Source organism: Gadus chalcogrammus, chromosome 2 (genome assembly GCF_026213295.1).
Source record: "Gadus chalcogrammus isolate NIFS_2021 chromosome 2, NIFS_Gcha_1.0, whole genome shotgun sequence".
Classification (NCBI taxonomy): domain Eukaryota; kingdom Metazoa; phylum Chordata; class Actinopteri; order Gadiformes; family Gadidae; genus Gadus; species Gadus chalcogrammus.
The window spans coordinates 15,125,580-15,148,116 of NC_079413.1; the positions used below are offsets into that span (position 1 = coordinate 15,125,580).

Sequence of the window (22,537 nt, forward strand, 5' to 3'; positions counted from 1 at the left end):
AACAAACTATCAGTCGATATTCAATTAAGCATTAGTAGACAGGTCTTCGGACTGTCAAATTAAAGTGAAAACAGTTTAGTGTGTGCAAACTATTAACAGAGCAAAACAGAGAAAATTGTTGATTCTCAACTAACTATCAGTCGATATTCAATTAAGCATTAGTAGACAGGTCTTAGGACTGTCAAATTAAAGTGAAAACAGTTTAGTGTCTGCACACTATTAACAGAGCAAAACAGAGAAAATAGTTGACTATCAGTTGATTCTCAACAAACTATCAGTCGATATTCAATTAAGCATTAGTAGACAGGTCTTAGGACTGTCAAATTAAAGTGAAAACAGTTTGGTGTGTGCAAACTATTAACAGAGCAAAACAGAGAAAATAGTTGATTCTCAACAAACTATCAGTCGATATTCAACCAAGTATTAGTAGAGAGGTCTTAGGACTGTCAAATTAAAGTGAAAACAGATGAGAACAGTAGACAAACTAAAAACTAGTAACTGTACAAAATAGAGACAAGTGTGAAATAAAGTGAAATAAACAACTTTATTATTAAAAAAAAACTAATCTTTAACAGAACTCTTTTTACAAAGGAAGAGTTTGAAGAGTCAAAAGAACCAAGAATACTATAAACCGTTTGAACATATACAACAAAAACTTTTCTTTTAAAAATAAATTAAAACACTCCCCTTTCTCCTCTGTCCATTTCAGCTTATTTTGATCAATGCCAAGCTCTGCTTCCTATTTCTGATAGGAGCGCCTTATGTCCTTGACAAGCCTGCCAAGGACACCTTCTGAATTTTTCCTCGCTAACCAGTAGGTCCACTCAATAAAGCAGAGCTGCTCTTTCAAGGCCTTCTCCGACCGATTCCCCCGCATTCTCCAAATTTCCTTTTTATAGGTCTGCCACGCTCTCTCGAGGTTCTGAGTATGGAGTCCTGTCTGAGGGTCAACATAATGTTGGCTGTGGTTCACCCTGACATGCCTGTAGCCCTCTGTGGCGAGACCGGCATACGCTCTCCACTCATCACTTACGACGAGACTGTGATGCTTAACATGCTTTTTGATGATAGGAACAAGGGTCTCCTTATTTCGTCTCTGCACGAGGCGAAGAATAGGACGCCTGTCAGACCGTTTGATTTGGAGCATTCCAAAGACCCATGTCCTTTTTCTCCTCCAGCTGTTCCCGAAGCGCCCTCTTCCGTACTGCCAAAACACAATATTAATGTTATAAAATAAATAATACCCTACAGTCAAACATATACATAATCAATGTTATATTACTGCCAGTGAGAAGTAGGATGATTATGCTAATTTCCAAATGATATAAATAATGGAGTAATATAAAAACTTTTGTTTTTTTAAGTTTGGAATGCATATTATTATTAGTATGTGTTGTTACATGTCAACAGTGAATGAGTTGATAACTCTTTCATGCATTGAACTACCTGACAGTTACCTAGAAGTTGCATGATTACCTTGATATGATATAGCATACAGTCTAATTTTATTTCTTATTTCAACTTGCTCTACCTGAAAAAACTATAATGTAGCCCATGTTTTCTTAAGGCATAGATTGGTTATAGCAAATAGTATCAAAACACTCCGAGGCGTCTTCCATACTTCTTGAAAGATGCATACAGCACACAAGTCATGACCTTGTAACTTTTCATCGGCCCCTCCAATATGCCGATTTGCATGTGAATACAGTACATAGTGCTATTTATTTGATTGCATTAACATCATCAAGTACTTAAATTAATATTTTTTTTCAAGTGTGGTTAAAACCATTCCAGGGAAAATATTTTGAATGGTGAGGCTTTAAATACAAATTCCGAAAATTCAGAAATTATGTTCATAGAGCCAAACTTCCACAATAATTAATCTAAAAGTAAAGCTTAAAGATTTCTCTTGAAGACAATTGATATTTCAACATTAAGTTTATAATAAAATCCAAAACAAGAACTGAGGAAAGATCAGGTTTTTGATGAGTTGAAATTGAATGACCCCATATTTAGTGAATTATATTACAAATATACCTTGCGCTTATGGCAGAACTTGCTCTCGTCAATGTGGACGATAGCGTTGACTCCACCGATTTTCTGGCCTTTTTCTTTCCTGTGCCTTTTAAGGCTTTTTAGGCACATTCTTCGCAGTTTTTTAGACATCATTGAGAGTGTAGCAGTGCTTTTAGTGATGCCATCCTGAAGCATGTCTACCTGCCGTAGCTGCAAACCCTGTGCAAATCTACAAAGAAAACAAAGATTTAATCAGAACTGTTTACATAAACAAAGAAAATATGTGCTTGTTTGATCAATCCGTAAGTCTACTTTTGTCACAAAGCTTTTTCTACTGAAAAACTACTGTTGCAACTTGCAACTATAGTTTCAGCTTAAATTGTACAAACATTTCACACTCTGAACCTAGAGCTGTAATCTGTGAAATACTGGAGTTGGAGAAAACCTAAAATGATTACCTGTGAATGTACTTCATCCATGTGAAGAGACTACAGTGTGAGTTTGAGAAAAGAGACTTGGTCCTTACACTTCTCCTCAAACGTCCACATCTTTTACGACGGCACTCCCTGAAAATTACAAACAAATTGGAAATTTAAATGATGTCTATAAGTTTGACATATACATACATACATTGTCTACAAACTGCTCAGCCTAAAACATTGTGGCGATGTAAATAACCCTTATTGACGATCATGTCATAAATTATAACTTGATCAAATAGATATCTTAAAACTTAAACTAGCTTGATACTACATATCAAGCTACATGCTTCCGGCTATTCGCTGTGTACAAGCTTATTCATCATTTCAATCATGCATTACAAAGGGGTAGGATTAAGTGTATAGTTCTTCCTACTTGTTTCAGGCATATCAATTAAATATATCTAATTTATTTTATTTTTTTATTTTTGTGAATTGATTTGAACATAATTTTTGTCTATTGTATTTTCATGCTTTTCATTTCATTTTGTTTTTTTGATATGTCTGAAATAATAACATTGAATCAATCAAACCATTCATTAGCATTTGATTCATTACTTACATATATTACATTCAAATGGGAATTGTTAATAAGGGCTACCATACAAATATTTCAATATTAGCATTTGTTTTTTTGGGGCGGTGTCACGTTAAAATTGTACCGGGGGCGAAAATTGTACCGGCCTACGTCTTCACAACAGATTACGTAAGGGGTTGTTCGTTGCCAGGCAGGTTTCAATTGCGCTCATGTTGCCGAAGACGAAATAATATAATACAGATAACGGATCGCGCTAGATAACACTTGTTTTTACTTTATATTTGTATTGCATTTAATTGTTTAATCGAATTTAGCTAGTAAACTGAGTGTTTAATGTGTTCATAGTCTAGCTAGCTTGTGTTAATTTAATTTCCTTAATTAAATTTAGAGAATAGATTATAGGTAATAGATAGCTAATAGATAGATAGATAGGTAGATAGGTGAGCAGGCATTTACTAACTGTTTTTTATTATTATTATTCACGTTATCCCCATAACATTTAGCTATTACTGTGTAGGGAAATAGATAAATACAATGCAATACAATACAAATATAAAGTTAGGAACGCTAATAAATGTAATTTGTAAAATAAGTGTTATCTGTCTTGTCGCTCTCAATGAACGAGTTCGCGAATGTTCAAGAACCTTCCACGTCATTCGACGCGATCCCCCGTTGCGATCGTCTGTTGCCAGGCAGGTTTGGAATGGATTACTATGGATGACGTAGGCCGGTACAATTTTCGCCCCCGGTACAATTTTTAACGTGACAGCCCCAAATCCTATGGCCCCAAAATCAGTGTATCTTCCGTTCAATCCATATCCGTTTGGAAATCAAAACACGAAAAGCGAAAAGTGACTTTTTAAAAAATCATCCTCGTTGGGATAGCTTGACCAGAAATTCATCACATGTATTGCTCTTTTAAAACATGTATACCGGTGTAATAGTCTCTGTATGAGCTTTTACCAATAATAAAGTCGAGAGAACAGTTTGGGAAAGCTGAGCGGTAGGGCAACCGCCTCCCCTCTGCCGCGTTCCCTCTTTGAAATGAAGGGAGGCGACCAGCTGCTGCGCGGTGGAGGCGCGGAAACTCGCAATAATATCATATTCCAACCTAAATGGTTGTGCCGATTGCCAAACAACTGATGGGCCCATGAGTTAACAATAATTAATAACATTAGCACACTTACCAGATGTGGAGATCTGTGGACTGTGTGTAGTAGACCATCTTCATTTTGTGTCTGCAGTTTTTGCATTTCACTTTTCTTTGCAGCAACCTTTCAAAAGGACAGCGGGGGAATGAAGGAGAAAGCTCCGATATGCCTACTGCTGGTAAGTTGGGTTGACACATTTGTAAAGTTATTGTAATACTCAAACTGTTTCTGGCCGGGCTCGGCAAGAGCTAGTAACGTTAGCTTTGCTTAGCTGGGGGGTGACGACGTTAATAGCTGCTTGGCGACATCGTAGACTTTTCTTCCCATCTCGATATTCACATACTTTGGCGCATGTAGCAGTGTTGCGGGTGGTCATTGCCAACTGAATAATAGAGGATTGTCTGGATATCAACCAAAGGCTCATAATTAGCTTTAGACCATGAACCATAAAATTGTGGGACTTTTTATTAACGCCACCACAAGCGTTTAATTGCGAGACGGTGGCTAGACTACTTTTCAAAGTAATAATTCAGCTGCAATTAAGCAACTGTATTTCAACCAAAAACAGAAGCCCTTACCAGTGATATTTATCTACATAATTTTTGCAGGTTTTTGTCTCGTGTGACCTGTGCGCCTATGAGCGCCTATCAAGGCGCATTTTAGTGTCATCAGATGGTATTACTCATGTATTTAGTGGTGTGACTTAAGGTGTATTCACACATGGAAAGTCCGTTGGTTCACTTGCTTTGGTCCAGACCAAATAGAATTTAGATTTTTTTTGTTTGGTGTGGTCCACTTTCATACTGCCCCTTTTGCAAGTGAACCAGCATTACGAAGCAAAACCACACGTGATCTGAGGTCATTCATTCATTGGACAGACATTCTGGGGTGGAGAGAAGCAGGAAGATCGAAATAAAAACTGCGAAATATATCATTGATATAATATGGGGTTAAAAATAATAAAAATGCCTACATCTAGCCTATAAATAAAGAAGAAAAACATCTAATTATTGTTGTTTCATATGTTTATAATATGTAGCCCTATGTCAATGCCACGTTATGTGGTTTGTAGCCTACGATGTGAAACATAATGTATAGCCTACTGTATTTTTGCTGCTGGACGCGCGGCTCGCGAGAAGAATAGGCTCAAGCTGAAACACAGCTGATTTAGCTGTGTATCAGCTGGGTGTCAGTTCGGCGCAGTTCAGCTCCAAACTGACACTGGGACAGTATTGACGGTCCCGTTGGGAAGAAAAATAAAAACACACACACTTCATGCAAAGCGCAGCGTGAACCTGTTGGCACTGTAGGCTACGGGAGACGCTCCTCTCCATCTGATCGCTGAACATATCAGCATGTGTATTATGGCAAAAATCATAATCATAATCACGATTATTTTGATTGACAGTGTAATCACGATTATTAAAGACAATATCCACAGTATTCAGGTGCCTAAAACAGGCGTACTCTGGAACCACGCTATGTAAAACACATCCAGAGAGAGGAGGATTGTGCAGAAAAACACACCTTAACACATATTATGGTGGGGAAGAATTGATCCTTGTGTGGGATTATTTTTGTTGGACTCCGAGTTGCCTGACAGTGGCAGGTGCAGATTCATGTGCTTCATGAGGAGATTTGAATTTCTTCTATGCTTGTCAGTGTGTCCAGTCGAGACTTCAGTAGTATGTTTTATAGATCAACATTTTACTTTTCCTACAAGTTTGCCTCATATACTCTACTAACATGAATTTGTTATCTATCATGTCATATGTTGCAGTTGTTAATATGGAAAATATTATTTTTCAACTAGGCAAAGTCCAATGGAAGAAGCGGTCAGAAGAGCTGCAGACCCGGATCGAGTTGCTGGAGGAGGAGAATGCTTTACTGAAGCAGCAGCTTGAGCAAAGGCCTTCAGCAGAGCAAGGTTTGTAAAGCTAGAGTATAGTATTACCTGAGGACTTCAATACAGTTTTTTATGATCGCTTAACCACAGTGGGCACAACTGGAGCGACACGTGCAAAACTCAGCATGCAGTTCCTGTGGACCAACCACTAGCTAATTTTTCATTGCTTAAACACAATTTTCAGAACTCTACACACTTATCTCATGGCTTATATCACAACCTGCACAACACTGTGGATTTTCAGCACTTTGATCAAATGCTAACACACTGCTGTCACAACTGTAAACCACACATTCAAAACAGAATGGACTTCATCCTGGTGCATTTTAAACACTGTGGATTAGGGCTTTGACTTCGAACTTCGTAATTCGAATATACCGGTAATTCGAATATCAAAAAATAAATCAACGAATATTAGGCAGCCCTTAATATTCGAACCTGTTATCGGCAGGCCAAGAGGAGAGACGTCGGAGAACCCGACGCAGTCTATTCATAATATTGTAATGACCACGGAAGAGGCAGTGAATGAAGTATTGATTAGACAGCGATTTATCAGAAACCCAATAAACCGTTGGAACACACAAGACCGGTAACCATAGCAACGCCGGTAAACTAACCTTGCAAAACCCAATCCAGGGCTGAATCCGAATACTCATACTTATAGTATGCATTTTGTAGTACGCCACAAATATAGCGCGTCCGAATGCTCAGTACGCATTGTGTAGTACAGAAAACGTTAAAGAATGCGTACTACCCATTGGTACTACCGCCACAGTATACAACGGTAGGTCACTACGCTATCCCACAATGCAACCGGAGTCTGGTAACGAACGAAGAAGTGATGGCTGACCCGACACTACCAACAGCGGCTTAGAAAGACGTCGTAGAAAGCGGCGAAAAAAGAGTCATTAAAAAGAGTAAAAAAGTAAAGTAAGTCATCAAGTAAAAAGAGACATTTTTAATTTTATAGCAACGATGACAAGACGGAAAACAGGTAACTTATCAAGGTAGTTTTGCCGGCATCTGAGGGGAGATACGTCATCTCCAAACATCCGGTGGAGTTTCGGCGGTGTTCGGAAGCTTTCAGAAGCGTTCTACACATAGCTGTAGACCGTACTACACTTGACAGTGTAGTATGGTCTTCAGCTATGCGTAGAACGCTTCTGTTCAGTAGACACTGAACAGAAATAGTATGTACTAAGTATTTGGATTCAGCCCAGGTCTTACTGAAGGCATTAAATGGTCAAAATACTATTAATAAATATTCGAATATATTCAAATATTAATATTAATAAACAAACGAACTTCGAATATGACTTTTGGGCAAAAGTCAAAGCCCTACTGTGGATTGCTATTTCAACTGAAACACAAGGTGTCTTGTTTTAGACTTGTGAGTGAACATATACAGTATATAGGGAAAGTGCAAAAATACTTTCTTTTGGAAATGGACCAAGGAAGAAAGGTTGGTGGAGGGAGAAGAGTGGCAGTGAGAGTGTGGATGTGTTCTGAGTGACATTATGTGTCATCGCGATGAGGCTGGTTCATAGTGTTTACTGCTCTGAGCCTATTTTGCAGGTGATGTGAACTGTTCAGCTCCAGTGACTGTTGGTAGTGCAGACTGTAGTTAGATTTTTGCACATTGAGCTCCAGTTGTGCCCATAACTGGAGCTCAATGTGGGTTTTTTTCAGGTTAGCGATCGAAAAAAAACTGTAATGTATGTGGCTTCACTACAACAATCACAATATTGGAGTTCACCCATTGTAGGAGGGTCACTCTACGTCACAACATCTGATAGACATCAGCATATCAGGTGGGCACTATTCACACCTGCGCCTTACAGGTGAACGCTGCAAAGCCAGCCAGCTGCGCTCTTTTAAAAATTACACAACTGTTACGGTAACACCCTTAACTCTACCGGCAGTGGTTCGGAATGAGGAGGACACCGATTCTTGACAGGCTTACTTTATTCCCGTTGCACTCACTTTACAGTTGGTTGCATTAGCTTATGCTGCTTTCTCTCGCTTGCATTTACACACCCAGACACATGCTACCGCTCGCTCTCCTCGCTCGTCCATTCACTCACTGAAATCCCTCAAACAACAACACACTGCCATTCTCGCTCACTCACTCAGGCTACTCTGTCTCATAACACTACTATCAAGATACATCATCTACTTCCGAATTGCCCTCCAACAATTTAAAATCAGAAAAATCCTCCACCTCAAACAACACATCTGTGTGACATGAGCTCACATCGTGTAGCGATAGCGCCCTTAGACTCTCTGTCACTCTGCTTTTCAAGGAAGTTATATCATTTAGATCTTCCTGAGTGACAGCTAGATTAACCCAGTGTCCTTTACAGCCACCTCCTTCCTAACTGAGCCGTCAGAACCTTGGTCAGAACGCATTTTTCAAAATTGTGCAGTGTGACAAGTTATGCTGAGACTGGGGGTAAAGTTACCCTTAAAAGTTGTTTTAAGTGCTTTTTTCTGCTTTTCGTCATTTCCTAGGTGACACAGTGGACAACACTGACCCCGAACCAGAGTCAAACACTGACGCAAGTAGCAGCTCCAGCACAGACTCAGATTCCAGCAGCAGCAGCTCTTCCTCCTCTGATGGCCGAAAAAAAAAGAGGAAGCACAAGAAAAAAGCAAAAAAAAGGAGCAAAAAGTCGAAGAAGTCGAAGAAGTCAAAGGCCAAAGGATATCGTGGTAAAGTAAATGATATAATTGTCCTGTATTTCTTTAGGTTCAGAAATTACATATACAGTGCTGCTTGAAAGTTTGTGAACCCCTTGACCATTTTGGAATTGTATTGTGTTTAACCATTATTAACTCATTTTTTATCAATACCAGTACTTTTTTTTTAAATAACAGAATTGTTTATCAATTCAACATTTTTCTTTTCCGGAAATCAATTGTTAAAACAGATCAAACAAATGATTTGCCAACTGTTGAGCAGTATCGAGCAGGTAAACACAATCAGGTGGGCCAAATTGAGTGATGAAATGGATTTTTTTTCCATTTTCAGTGACAACCATATCGGATGTGGTGAAGCGGTACCGCCAGGTCCTTCGAATAATGGAAAGGGGACACACAATGTCAAGGGCATTCGCAAAGGCAGGCGTCTCAAGAAATGCTGTGAAGGACACCGCCGCAATCGCGGAACTGTACATAGCTGACAGAAGTGTCCTGGAGGAGATAAAGGGCAAAAAGACGCTCCTCCATTTATCAAAGGTCTGCGACTCAAAAATAGTTGGAGAGCTTTCTTTGAAGATTGATGAACTTAAAAAGAAAAAGAAACTGATACCATTCACCAAAAGAGGCTGAGGCTGAAATGGACAGAGGAGAAAGGGGAAAGTGTTTATTTATTTAAAAAAAAAAATAATGTTTTTGTTTTATTTGTTCAAACGGTTTATAGTATTCTTGTTTCTTTTGACTCTTAGTTTATTTAAAAAAAAAAAAATGTTTTTGTTTTATTTGTTCAAACGGTATATAGTATTCTTGTTTCTTTTGACTCTTAGTTTTTTTTAAATAATAAAGTTGCTTTCTTCTCTGATATGCTGCTTATGTGTTGTTTATTTCACTTTGCGGTCATCCAGTTTTACTGATCAGTTGAGCAAAACTTGTCTCTATTTTGTACTGTTACTAGTTTGTAGACCGCTACTGTTCTCAACTGTTTTCACTTTAATTTGACAGTCCTAAGACCTCTACTAATGCTTAGTTGAACATCGACTGATAGTTTGTTGAGAATCAACTATTTTCTCTGTTTTGCTCTGTTAATAGTGTGTAGACACTAAACTGTTTTCACTTTAATTTGACAGTCCTAAGACCTCTCTACTAATGCTTAGTTGAACATCGACTGATAGTTTGTTGAGAATGAACTATTTTCTCTGTTTTGCTCTGTTAATAGTGTGTAGACACTAAACTGTTTTCACTTTAATTTGACAGTCCTAAGACCTCTCTACTAATGCTTAGTTGAATATTGACTGATAGTTTGTCGACAGTCATATGACAATCAACAGGTTGTCACCTACACAGGGTGCCTATTGATTGATAAAATATTCTCATCTTTATTTTACAATGAACATATCTGATCAACAGAGGGTTGAATGTTCATTCATTAGATGTGTTCCTTGTGAGTGGAGGGTAAGTTGATCCATATGAAACGTAAGTTGAGAATTGGTTAATAACAGCAGTTGATAGTCAACTTACTAGAAGTTGACACTCAACTGATAGTTGAATATTTGTAAAGAACATGTAGTAAAAAGCACAATGTCTGTTGCAGACTGTTTTTGTAAAAACAAATGAACGAAATAAAAATATACTATAGTCAACTAACACTTAGTTGAATGCATGTTACATATTTGTTGACAAGCTCTGTAGAGTATCAACTAACTCACTGTTGAATATCAACTAAACGCCAGCTAATAATGCAACGTGTAGTTAACTTAGTTAGTTGAATGCTTGTTTCTTATCTGTTGAAAGCTTTGTTGATTATCAACTAACCATCTACTAATAATGCAACTAATAGTTAACTGACAGTTAGTTGAATGCATGCTACGTGTACAAAACAACATCTACTAATAGCGCAACTTATAGTTAACAGACAGTTAGTTGAATCCATGTTTCTTATCTGTTGAACAAGCTCTGTCAAATATCAACTAACCATCTACTAATAGTGCAACTTATAGTTAACTTACAGTTAGTTGAATACATGTTGCTTATCAGTTGAGATAGTTCGGTTGAATGTCAACTCATTCACTGTTGACATGCAACTGCATATCTACTGATGGCTTGTTGAGTGTCAACAGTGGACTATCAAACTAAAGTGTTACCGAAATGTTTTGTGAAATGATTATCAAGCAGTCTTGCGGTATCAGCTTGGTAGATGGAACAGCCACTGAGGTGTCCGATAGGCGGAGATCTAGATCAGCGGGAGTGGCCAGCAAAGCAGTGCATCGTGGTGCATGGTGGGAGTTGTTGTCTTCCATCCATAAGCACAAAAAAATCACTTTCTGCATTTTCTCGGTCAAGACGGCACCAAATTAGAATTTTATTTTTTTATCCGACTACATATAGGACCCAATTTCAATACATATTCATGCCTCCACCAGTGAAATGCTCCTTTAAGTAAATTTGCATGAAATCATGCAGGTCTACATATAACTTGGCGTTAGATTTAATAGGTTACAACGGTGGACTGAAATCACTTCATGGCACGATGTGACCGCTCTCTAAATAAGTAAACAAAGAGAAGTTTCTTATTTTTTAAACACAACATGTGTGGAAGCTAACATTCAGCCTCAGTCTGAGCTAGGATGATTTTTCTGAGCCCCCCGAAAACCAGGCCGCGTGCCTGGCAAAAAGAGGCCTGTTCACGATTCTGATTATAATTTGGGCAAGTGAACATCACATTCGGGCAAGTTGAACCTGACCTGTACTTGCCCGATGGGCAAGTGCTTTTGAAACCATAGTGTCAACACCTGCTTACTGTCTGACATGTTCGAAGAGATTCTCCAAGAGAGCAATCCAAATACCAGTCAGAAGACAAGCTCAACAGCTGGATGCTTTTCTATCAGAAGTCCCCATCCCCAGGAGCATTAACCCTCTCGGATATTGGAGGGCAAATCAAGGCCGCTTTCCCGACCTGGCACAGACGGCACGCAGGTTAGCTATTTAGGAAATGGAATTAAATATGTTATTCATAAAGTTCTTGTTAGGCTATATATTTTGAACTATTATACTATACTTATATACTATAGTGTGTAAAAATAGAAGGCATATACCGACATTCAAAAATGTAATTATTTCTTAGGCAGAAAAGAAAAACATGCCATCAATAAAAATAAAAAGACCTACAAAAAACAGATAGCCTACAATGTCGATGCTATGAGATAACTGTTTTGATTCTCTGTTCCCATCCTAGATACTTGTCTGCTCCATGCACAAGCACCGATAGCAAGAGAGAGTTTAGCGCTGCTTCTCATGTCATCGATGAGAAGAGGAACAGACTTTCATGTGACAAAGCAGAGAAGCTCCTTTTCATCAAGAAGCACCTGCCACTTTTCCTGAAGTAGACTTAATTTATATTATATTTCTCCAGCTGTGTTTATTCCAAGGGTAGCCTTTTGTATGCGTAGCGACCGAAACGGGTGTTAAAGGTGCACAGCGCTGAACTTTCTTTGTCCAACTTGACCTGCCAGTATCCACATTGAGCATCTAGTGTGCTGAACACTTTTGCTCCAGCCTTCCGAGCCATCACTTCTTCGATCGTCCTCATGGGGTAGTGCTCCCTTTCAATAGCGGCATTCAAGTCCTTGGGGTCCATGCATATCCGGATTTTCAGTTTTTCTGGTTTCCATACTGTGACCATGCTGCTTACCCACGGCCTGGGTTCTGTTACTTTTTCAATGACGTCCAGGTTTTTCCATTCTTCTCAGTTCTGCCTTTACTTTGTCTCTCAAGGCCACGGGGACCTTCCTTGGTACATGTGTAACCGATGTCTTTCTGTGTTGTGTCTTGTATCTTTGAGTGAGGCACACACAGGAGTCGAGTACTGGAGGTTTATTCTTTCCAAAGGAGACAAAACAACACGGGCGTCACACACAATCCGGGATATCACTCTCCACTCAGCTCCGTGCATCAGCGCTCACTCACTCACGCTAGCTTAATATATCCTGTGACTTTCAATGAATACATGCAGGGAATAAATTATAAAAATGTAAACAAAGCATAAAATGATCTCAAATAAATAAATAAAATAAAAAGACAGTATATTAAATATATACACTAATAAAGGAAATAAAATATAATAGAATCGTCATTTTCCTCACACTCATTTTACATATTTTACCATAAACAAGGCACATAACAGGCATACCTTTCCAAAGGAGACAAAACAACACGGGCGTCACACACAATCCGGGGTATCACTCTCCACTCTACAAAACAAAGGAAGCAAACAATTGACCACACATACCGGATAAAACAACCGCATTTGAAATATCAAGGCGGGAAAAAAACTAAGCTACCACCGGCTCAAGCTAGGTTACGAGTTAATCAAAATCCACCCTTCCAACAGTTCAATTAAATTGTCTACGCACCAGACTTTCTCCCGCGTGTCTAAAAGCACGTCGCAAAGCAGTGTGAACCACCACAGCCGTTCAAGGGCAACAAACAAGGGGTTAACATAAAAATCTAACGGAGAGACACAAACGGAATTCACCAGCTCCGTGCATCAGCGCTCACTGACGCTAGACACACAGGTGCAACGCCAAACCACTCCCCAGGGAAACAAAAGGCATGCCATATGAAACAACGAAATCAACTTACTTAGGAACCAATATTTGGTGGAGTTCACAATAAAAAAGGTATGAACAATGATAAAAAAATAAAACAAAATCAAATTAAATTTAGCTCGGCTACATACTCCCCTCTGAACTTCACCAAAATACATTAAGACTTTAGCAGAACACTCCCAATACATTCACGTTATGCAACTCATTAGTTACTCATATTACTGAGAAAATGGCCGAGGGCTGCGCAACCCTCCAGGGTACACTTGCAAAAAAGGGTGCCTTTTACACCACCTTACACATTACTTCATAAAGGTAATACTTAAATATACCTTTCAAAAGAAGGAGTACCTAATATTTATCACTGCTACTCTAACACATTTTCAACCCAAACACTGGATTAAAGAATTGTCTCAAGGTACTTGATGGCTTACAGAGGTTCATCACTCAAGCTAGTATTTTCCTCTGGGTCATGTTCTGAATGAGTCTATCTACAGGTTTCACCAGCCTACCCACCCTTGTTCTAATACGGGAGACAACACTGATCACAGTGCTTGGGGGGTCATTGCTACAGCCTGTTTCATCGACCACACTTGACACACTCATTGACCTCCGGCTAACACTTTCCCGCAGGTCAATGTCTCCAAGCTCTTCATCATCGTCAAGACATGTTTGGACAACAGAAGCACTATCCAGAACCCAACTGGATGTCCTGTCTTCTGTGACATCACCTGTCGCCACATCTGACACGCGGCTTTGTGTCTCGTCATGAATCAACTCAGATGACTCAGTGAACGATGCGTCAACATCCTCTTCATCTTCCACCTCAAGTGGAAGAAAGTTTGCGCACAGGAGGTGATTGCGATGCACAACCTTTTCACGGCCACTGCTTGTATTCCTTATCCGATAGGTATGACACCTAGGATCTCTTGAGACCACCATGTACGGGACAGACTCCCATTTGTCAGACAATTTCTTGCGTCCCCTTTCACATTTGTTTGACAAGAGTACTTGGTCTCCCTCAGCGATGTCATGACCTTTGGTCCTCTTGTTGTACAGTTCAGTTTGGTGTTGCTGACTGGTGACAGCATTGGCCTGAGCAGATGATAATGCCTCTTTTAACTCCTCCCTCAGTTTAAGGACATATTTATCATAGTCAGCGATGTCACAGTCCCTCTCCACATTGTGGAACATCACGTCAACTGGGAGTCTGGGGATCCTCCCATACATTAGATAGAACGGGGCGTAGCCTGTTGACTCGTGGGCAGTGCAGTTGTAGGCGAAAGTCAACGTCTGCAACATCTGGGGCCATTTTTGCTTGGCTCTTGGAGGGAGAGCTCTGATCATGCTTCCCAATGTCCGGTTGAAGCGTTCAACCACACCGTTTCCCATGGGATGATAAGCCGTTGTCCTCGACTTCTTTACACCAGAAATCAGCAGTAACTCTCGGATCAACTGGCTCTCGAAGTTGGCTCCTTGGTCGGAGTGAATTCTCTCTGGGAAGCCGTAGACACAGAAGTATCGATCCCAGAGCTGACGGGCAACCTGCTTTGCTGACTGATCGTGACATGGAAAAGCGTGAGCCATTTTTGTGAAATGGTCAGTGATGACCAGGACATCGACAGTTTTTCCATTTGGGATTTCGGCTGACCAAAAGTCAATGCAGACCATCTCGAGAGGGCTTGTTGTTTTGATGCTCTCGAGAGGCGCTCTCCCTTCAGGTTCGGGTGTCTTGCTTACCACACAGCGCTTGCATGACTTGACATATTCACGGACATCTCGTTCCATGTCAATCCAGAAGAACCTCTGCCTCGCAAGATATAGAGTCCTATGCTGTCCCTGGTGCCCAGCCTCATCATGGACACCCTGCAGAGCCTGCTTGGTCAGTGATGCAGCCACGACATACTGGTAACGCCTTCTGCCAGTTAGTGAGTCTTTGATCACTCTATACAGGATACCATCCAACATCTTGAGCTTTTCCCACTGCTTTAGAGTTTTCTGGACTTTGAGAGGCTCTTTGACTCTTTCTCGCCTCGATGGTCTACTACCACGTGACACGTAGTGTATGACTCTTGCCAGTATAGTGTCTTCCTGTTGCTTGTCTTGGAGCTCTTTAAGGGAGAAGACAGGTAAGGCACTTTCACCTGGTGGAACAAGCTTATGCACATTGTTTGCCAGCCAGGAGATCACTCGTCCTTTGGGTCCCTCAACCCACTCAACTTGACCATCCAGGACGGCTGTCACTTCTTCACTGCTCATTGAACTGCATGCCACTTCAGATCCACCCATTTTGACCTCTTGGCAGTTGGTGCTCAGCCGAAACACATCCTGTATCCTGTCATCTCGGATCTGCTGCGCTTCTTCCAGCAGAGCTCCATACGGCTCTGCTATAAGTCTCTCGCTGACCCGTGGCTTGACAAAGGGTTGTCTACTCAAGGCATCCGCGACGATGTTCTTGCTGCCTGGGATATATTGGATACTGAAGTTGTATGGAGCCAGCTTCGACACCCACCGCTGTTCACAAGCATCCAACTTTGGCTTTGTGAGGATGTAGGTTAACGGGTTATTGTCGGTCCAGACGGTGAAGGAATGTCCCTTTAACCAATGGCTGAATTTATCACACACAGACCATTTGAGAGCGAGGAACTCCAACCGATGAGCTGGATACTTCATTTGAGGGCCAGTCAGAGCCTTGCTTGCGAAGGCTATGGGACGTGCCTTGCTCCCTCCTTCGGGGACTTGAGAGAGTACAGCTCCCAATCCATCCAATGAAGCGTCGGTTGAGAGAATGAAAGGGCGACCAAAGTCTGGATGAGCCAACACAACTGAGTTCAGTAGAGCAGCCTTTAGTTGGTTGAATGAGTTGCTCTGTTCTTGGGTCCAATCACCTGGGCTGAGCCTTTTGAAGTGAGAAGCCCGTTTTGCGTTGGCCTTTCCAGTGGCAGCGGCGGTCAGGGAGAACAGGGGCTTTGCCATGCTGGAACAGTTTTGTATGAATCTCTGGTAATACATTATCATACCGAGGAAAGACTTGATCCTTTTTGCTGACGGTGTGACTCCATCCTCCATCATCAAATCCGCTTCACTCTGACGCTTCGCCTAAAGAAATGGCATTTCTTCGGTGCCAACTTAAGCCCATGTCCTCTCAACCGCTTAAAGACCATTTTGAGTCTGTTCAGGGCTTCCTCTTCATTTGGGGCAAAGACCAAAACATCGTCAAGGTAGCACAGCAGGGTCAAGAAGTTTTGGTCTCCAAAGACACTCATCATGAGGCGCATGAAACTCGCCGGGCTGTTGCACAGGCCTTGGGGTAGTTGGTTGAACTCATGGAGGCCTACTGGTGTAGTGAAGGCAGTAAACTTCTTGTCCGGTTCATGCATGGGGACATTGTAGAACCCCGATGTCAAGTCCATGGCGCTGAATATGGTATTTCCCCCTAACGCAGCCAAACAGTCAGCTTGGTGGGGTACTGGGTGGGCATCCTTCACTGTGCGAGCATTGAGCCACCGGTAGTCCACACAGATGCGCAGCTCTCCATTTTTTTTCCAAACCAGTACTAATGGCGAAGCCCACTCACTTGATGACTTGCGTATGATGTTCTTCTCTTCCATCTCAGAGAGGACTTCTCTTAGTTTCTGGTATTGGCTTGGTGGGACACGGCGGTATGCTAGACGGAAGGGGCGCTCATCAGTCAGATGAATCCGGTGGACAAAGTCTTTGGCCAGGCCACAGTCCAGCTTGTCCTTGGAGAACACATCTCCATGCCGCTGTATGAGTTCCACAAGCTGGTTCTTCCAATACAGGGACACTTCACAAGAGTTGATGTCTATATCGTTCAATCCAAGACCAGCAAGCTTGTCCTGAAGGGTGGTAGCTACAGAGGTATCAGGGACATGGTCAGTGCTTACTCTTACGCTTTGGCCTTGTGCTTTTAGCTCTGTGTCGGTGACATGGTCCACTCCGAGCTCGAAGTCTTCAAGTGCCACACACGGTGAAACCTCAGCTAACTTCATGTTCCTCCTCAGTGTTACAGGCTTGTCACTTGGGTTCACGACCTTCACAGGAACCCACCTGTCTACACTCATTGATAACACAGTTCTCCCTACCATGATGCTTTTCCGGTTTGAGTGGGACTTTGAAGGTTCCACCAGTATGGTACTTCCCTCTGAGATAGGAGCCTTTCCAGGAAGCTTTCCCCACACTATGTGCTCCTGTTTGGGCATCAGCGTCACAGCATTGGTAAGTTTCACAGTCCCAATGACGTCTGGGATAATGTCACCTTTCCATCTTGTTATGCCCGAGAGCATGCTCAAGAACTGTTCGATGCCTGGTTCACCAGTGGAGTCAGCTTTACTCAGCACGCGCCAATAGCTGGGATTTTGCTTGAGTTGGCGTAGCAGGTGTTTCAGCACATTGGTGCCTACTATCATTTGGTCACGCTGACCTGGCACGACTAATGTGGGCACGATTGCTTCTTGTCCATAGATTTTCAACTTTAACTGATGAATGCACTTGGGCCGCACATGCACACCACCACAACCCACCAGAAAGATGTCTTCGCTGGACTGAGCATCCTCTGAGAGCAACCCTGCCTTGTGGAGCTCCTCTTCTGCTTCTTCACTCATTGTACAAGCCATTGAGCCTGTGTCTAGCATTGAGTTTGGGGGTACTTGTTTGGTTGGCTAATATGCGACTCACAACAGTGTTACCAATGTGGGTTCCCAGCTCCCCTAAGAGGTCACGCAGTTGTGCCAGAGTGTCATTATCAGCAGTGGCGGGAGTGGAAAACATCTGCCTTGCTACAGGCGTACCATTATCTATACTCTGAGGGCTGCTAATGCCTGGCGTCCTAGTTTGCTCTGCATTCCCTGGTTGCAAACACCCTCTACCCATCCCAAATCGTGTAAAATCCATTATAATTAAAACACAATGAATATGGTGGAATATAACAGTCGAAATGTGATGTTAAAATAATATTTAACTGTACAGGGACACTGTATTTGAGGAAAAATAATAATAAATTGTGGAAAAACACAGCCACAAATAAAAAAAACTTTTATGAAAGGTCTCAACGATCAACGGATCCTTCCTGCTTGCTGTACGATACGCTTACTTGCTCACAGCATAACCTCGGCGATCTGCAGCGGCTGATCTGAAGAATCCGGGTCACGGCACCATTTGTAACCGATGTCTTTCTGCGTTGTGTTTTGTATCTTTGAGTGAGGTACACACAGGAGTCGAGTACTGGAGGTTTATTCTTTCCAAAAGAGACAAAACAACACGGGCGTCACACACAATCCGGGATATCACTCTCCACTCAGCTCCGTGCATCAGCGCTCACTCACTCACGCTAGCTTAATATATCCTGTGACTTTCAATGAATACATGCAGGGAATAAATTATAAAAATGTAAACAAAGCATAAAATGATCTCAAATAAATAAAAAGACAGTATATTAAATATATACACTAATAAAGGAAATAAAATATAATAGAATCGTCATTTTCCTCACACTCATTTTACATATTTTACCATAAACAAGGCACATAACAGGCATACCTTTCCAAAGGAGTCAAAACAACACGGGCGTCACACACAATCCGGGATATCACTCTCCACTCTACAAAACAAAGGAAGCCAACAATGGGCCTATCTCACAAAAATCGGAAATGACGTCACACCGGGTAAACATTCTTCCGGCGTAGTCATTTTTGTATTGCCGTCAATGCAAAAATGGATCGTTTCTTCGCCACTTCCCTGGTGGGTTTTCCCAAATTACGATTCGAAGATGTGCAGAAGATTGTGGAGACACACTCAGCAACACCACAGCCCAGGCTGACAAAGGGGTACAAGTTTTTTGTGGAGGAGTTTGTACACAATTATCAAGGTAAGTTGTCTAAGGTGTTTTGTTGTTGTCAGTAGGCTATTCAATGGCCGCCTTGCTCATTCATGTTTTGTGATGACAAGCAAACCATATACGATCCATATAAATCGTCAGAAATATTGTCTGTGTGAAATGTGAGTAAAATGATCATATTTGTTACGTGTAGACTATAATATTATGAATATAATTAGCCATGGTGGCTATGAAGTCTCCGTGTGTAGCGTTAGCATTTTAGCATTAGTTTAGGCAAGGACAGGTTCAGCTAGTTATTTGCTGACCAGTTTTCTACCGATCAGCGACATATTATTAACATTATGTATATGCTAAGTGTCAAATATAGTTGATGGAAAGGTGGTAGTGAGAGGTAGATGCAACCGCTCGATGAGGAGGAATGAGGAGCCCCACATACTACAGGTTTCTGCTGAGTTAGGGCCCGTTGGCCCAAGTCTGTTAGTTTTGATAGTCTGTCTGGACTAACAACTGCAGTTGCAGTTGTCCTCTTCTTCTGAAGTTCAGATCATTTTCATTGTTCTTTCTTACAAACAGTAGCGTGCTTAAGACTTGGCCCACCTAGCTTGCTGCAATGTTGTGGCTGTACAGACCCAGGGGTTGACACTAAGGTTTCAAAAGCACTTGCCCATCGGGCAAGTACAGGTCAGGATCAACTTGCCCGAATGTAATGTTCACTTGCCCAAATTATAATCAGAATCGTGAACGGGCCACTTTTTGCCAGGCACCCGGCCTGGTTTTGGGGGGGCTCAGAAAAATCATCCTAGCTCAGACTGAAGCTGAATGTTAGCTTCCACACATGTTGTGTTTAAAAACTAACAAACTTCTCTTTGTTTACTTATTTATCGAGCGGTCACACCGTGCCATGAAATGATTTCAGTCCACAGTTGCAACCTATTAAAGCTATCGCCAAGTTATATGCAGACCTGCATGATTTGATGCAAATGTACATAACTAAATGTCAGAGGTAGTAGCAAAGATATGTCTTTTTTAACTTTCAAGTTTCTTGTAGCTCTAACTGAATAATCACAATCGCGTTTCTAGTAGGGTTGTCAGTCACGATACTGGATTTTCTAACTTCAACACTATACCTGGAAAAAGATCGATATTCTATACCATTTTCGATATCAGGGGAAAAGTTTTTTTCAGGAAAGAACATACCCAAAGTAAATAGATTATATCTCCACAACTGCAAGGGCGATAATGTCATCTTTGGGCCAAAAGAAAGATTTATGTGCAAGTGAAATATTCAATGGGGATAATACTTGGTTAAAGTGAATAATGCCATGGAACACAGCATAAGTGGAAGATAACATTTCCACCTGAAATAATTATCAGTATCAGTTGGTCGTTATCAGTTGGGAGCGCTGTCTTACTATGAGACACAAATAAAGGTAGATATCTTACAATTTTGACACTTGACACCTCTATTTAAAGTTCAGGGCAATCGAATGCGCCAAGCCAAACACTCGCAAATAAATATATGGCCACTAGATTGCGCTGAAGAATATGTTTTCTGATTGAAGGCAATTTACCTATTTCCTAAGAAACCTTCTCTTATTCATTGATTGAAAGCACCATGTTTAGTTGCAAAATTTGGGCCAGATACTGGATAATCTGTTTATGGTGGAATCCACTTTGTGGACAAAAATCACAAAGGTAATAGGCCTACTTCATTTTGGTTGTTAAAAGAAAAGGGGACGTTTCTTATTAAGTTGTTATTTGCGAGTTTTAGTCACAGAATGAAATGGTTTGGACTGTTGGAATAAGTGGAGGCTCAGCTTTCATGTAATGTAGTTTGTGAGGGTCCAATTTCGTGAAAAAGATCGCTATTGCTGTGTGCATGTGCACAGTTATGAAACCCAAAACCGTGTTCTTGACTTTCCTTGATAATTTGCCTCAATCGAAAGTACTTCCAAACTGCACTCCTCCATCACTACTCCATTTAACTTCTACCTAAACCGTTCGCAGAGGTGCTCTACTTGAGATGCTAGCTGTGTTGGCTAACCTTTAGCGAATCACTGCCAGAGACCGCACTGCGAGTGAGTGACAGAAGGCGGGGCTATATTCGCACTGAAGCGATGCGTGTCTGTTAACTCGCTTTCCGAGAGAAGAGAAGACAGCGCGCTGATCAATTGCAAATACTTCTATTTTGTGTGGTTTTGCGGAACAAAAGGTTGTTCTGCAGTTTCTAAAAACATTTGAATAAATAGCTTTTATATTAACATCCACCCATAATCCACTTGCCCGTTCGGGCAACCAGAAAAAATCTCAACTTGCCCAAACATTTTTTTTACTTGCCCCGGGCAAGCGGGCAACCGTTAGTGTCAACCCCTGCAGACCTATGTATTTTTCTTCCTCTTCATTAAGGCACAAGCCGTAAATAAAGGAAATTTGTTGAGTGCATTAAAAGGACAAACATCTAGGCTAGTTATAACATTGCTAAAACAACAGATGTAATGGTGGCCCAAGAGTTTTGCACGGAACTGTACATGGCTTTTCTGCGGTTGCAGGCTCCATATCAAGGTCCTACCTACTAAGTTCAGTAACTCAATTCTTATGGTGTTCACAGATCACCCTGGAGGCTGTTGGGACAACTGGGTCTCTCAGAGCTGTAGCTGTGCTGCGGGCAAAGGCTTCTGTAGCCATGTAACCGCTCTGCTGTTCCAGACAGCGCATTATGTGCAGCTGGGCCTTGATGTGGTTCCACCTTCCCTGGCCTGTACCAGTCAACCACAGATGTGGCATCGACCTCGAACCCACGTGTGCTGTTGTGTCCTCTGCAAATCATACACTTCAGTATTTGTCTAGAGTATATGAGCATTTCCTGTATTGTTGTTCGCCTCAGGGAATCCATCCAGAGGCTGTGAGTGACCTGGTGGTGAAGAAACCCAAGTCGGTGGGGAAGACTGGAGTCAAGTCCACACTCTACAGAGCGTATGCTGGTAAGACATTTGTTTTGCAATTTGCACTCTGTTAAACTTGCTCATTATGAAAAGATGCATATTTGAATACATCTGTTATCACTACAATATAAAAAAAAAGTCACATTTTTATTTGACGTTTCGCCCTTTGATGTCCCACATCCTACAGGGAATATCCAGCTTGGAGTTGGTACCATCTCAGCTGTGCTGACCTGGAAGATGTCAGCAATGACCTGTTCTTTAAGGCCAGTTGCTACTCTACAACAGTAGATGAACAACTCATCAATGACTGGAATCTTCCTTGAAGGGCTTGGTGTTGGAATCGCCTCTTG

At 41.4% G+C, this 22,537-nt stretch overlaps 2 protein-coding genes across 3 annotated transcripts; one reads left to right on the forward strand and one right to left on the reverse strand.

Moving 5' to 3' along the window:
* Nucleotides 1-513: 513 nt before the first annotated feature.
* Nucleotides 514-13,688, reverse strand: LOC130375663 (uncharacterized). The gene is made up of 4 exons (XM_056582698.1): nucleotides 4,221-13,688; nucleotides 2,475-2,582; nucleotides 2,038-2,245; nucleotides 514-1,204 (listed from the first exon to the last, which is right to left on the reverse strand). The coding sequence occupies exons 1-4, from the start codon at nucleotides 4,379-4,381 to the stop codon at nucleotides 740-742; spliced, it is 942 nt and encodes a 313-aa protein (XP_056438673.1). The 5' UTR covers nucleotides 4,382-13,688; the 3' UTR covers nucleotides 514-739.
* LOC130375674 (coiled-coil domain-containing protein 106-like) lies at nucleotides 4,322-9,620 on the forward strand. 2 transcript variants are annotated; one of them, XM_056582718.1, is made up of 4 exons: nucleotides 4,322-4,362; nucleotides 5,998-6,111; nucleotides 8,602-8,802; nucleotides 9,122-9,620. In XM_056582718.1, the coding sequence occupies exons 1-4, from the start codon at nucleotides 4,350-4,352 to the stop codon at nucleotides 9,418-9,420; spliced, it is 627 nt and encodes a 208-aa protein (XP_056438693.1). In that variant the 5' UTR covers nucleotides 4,322-4,349; the 3' UTR covers nucleotides 9,421-9,620. The 2 variants fall into 2 exon arrangements, with proteins under 2 accessions (XP_056438693.1, XP_056438684.1); XM_056582709.1 differs by lacking the exon at nucleotides 4,322-4,362 and having other exon boundaries at nucleotides 4,887-6,111.
* Nucleotides 13,689-22,537: the final 8,849 nt, after the last annotated feature.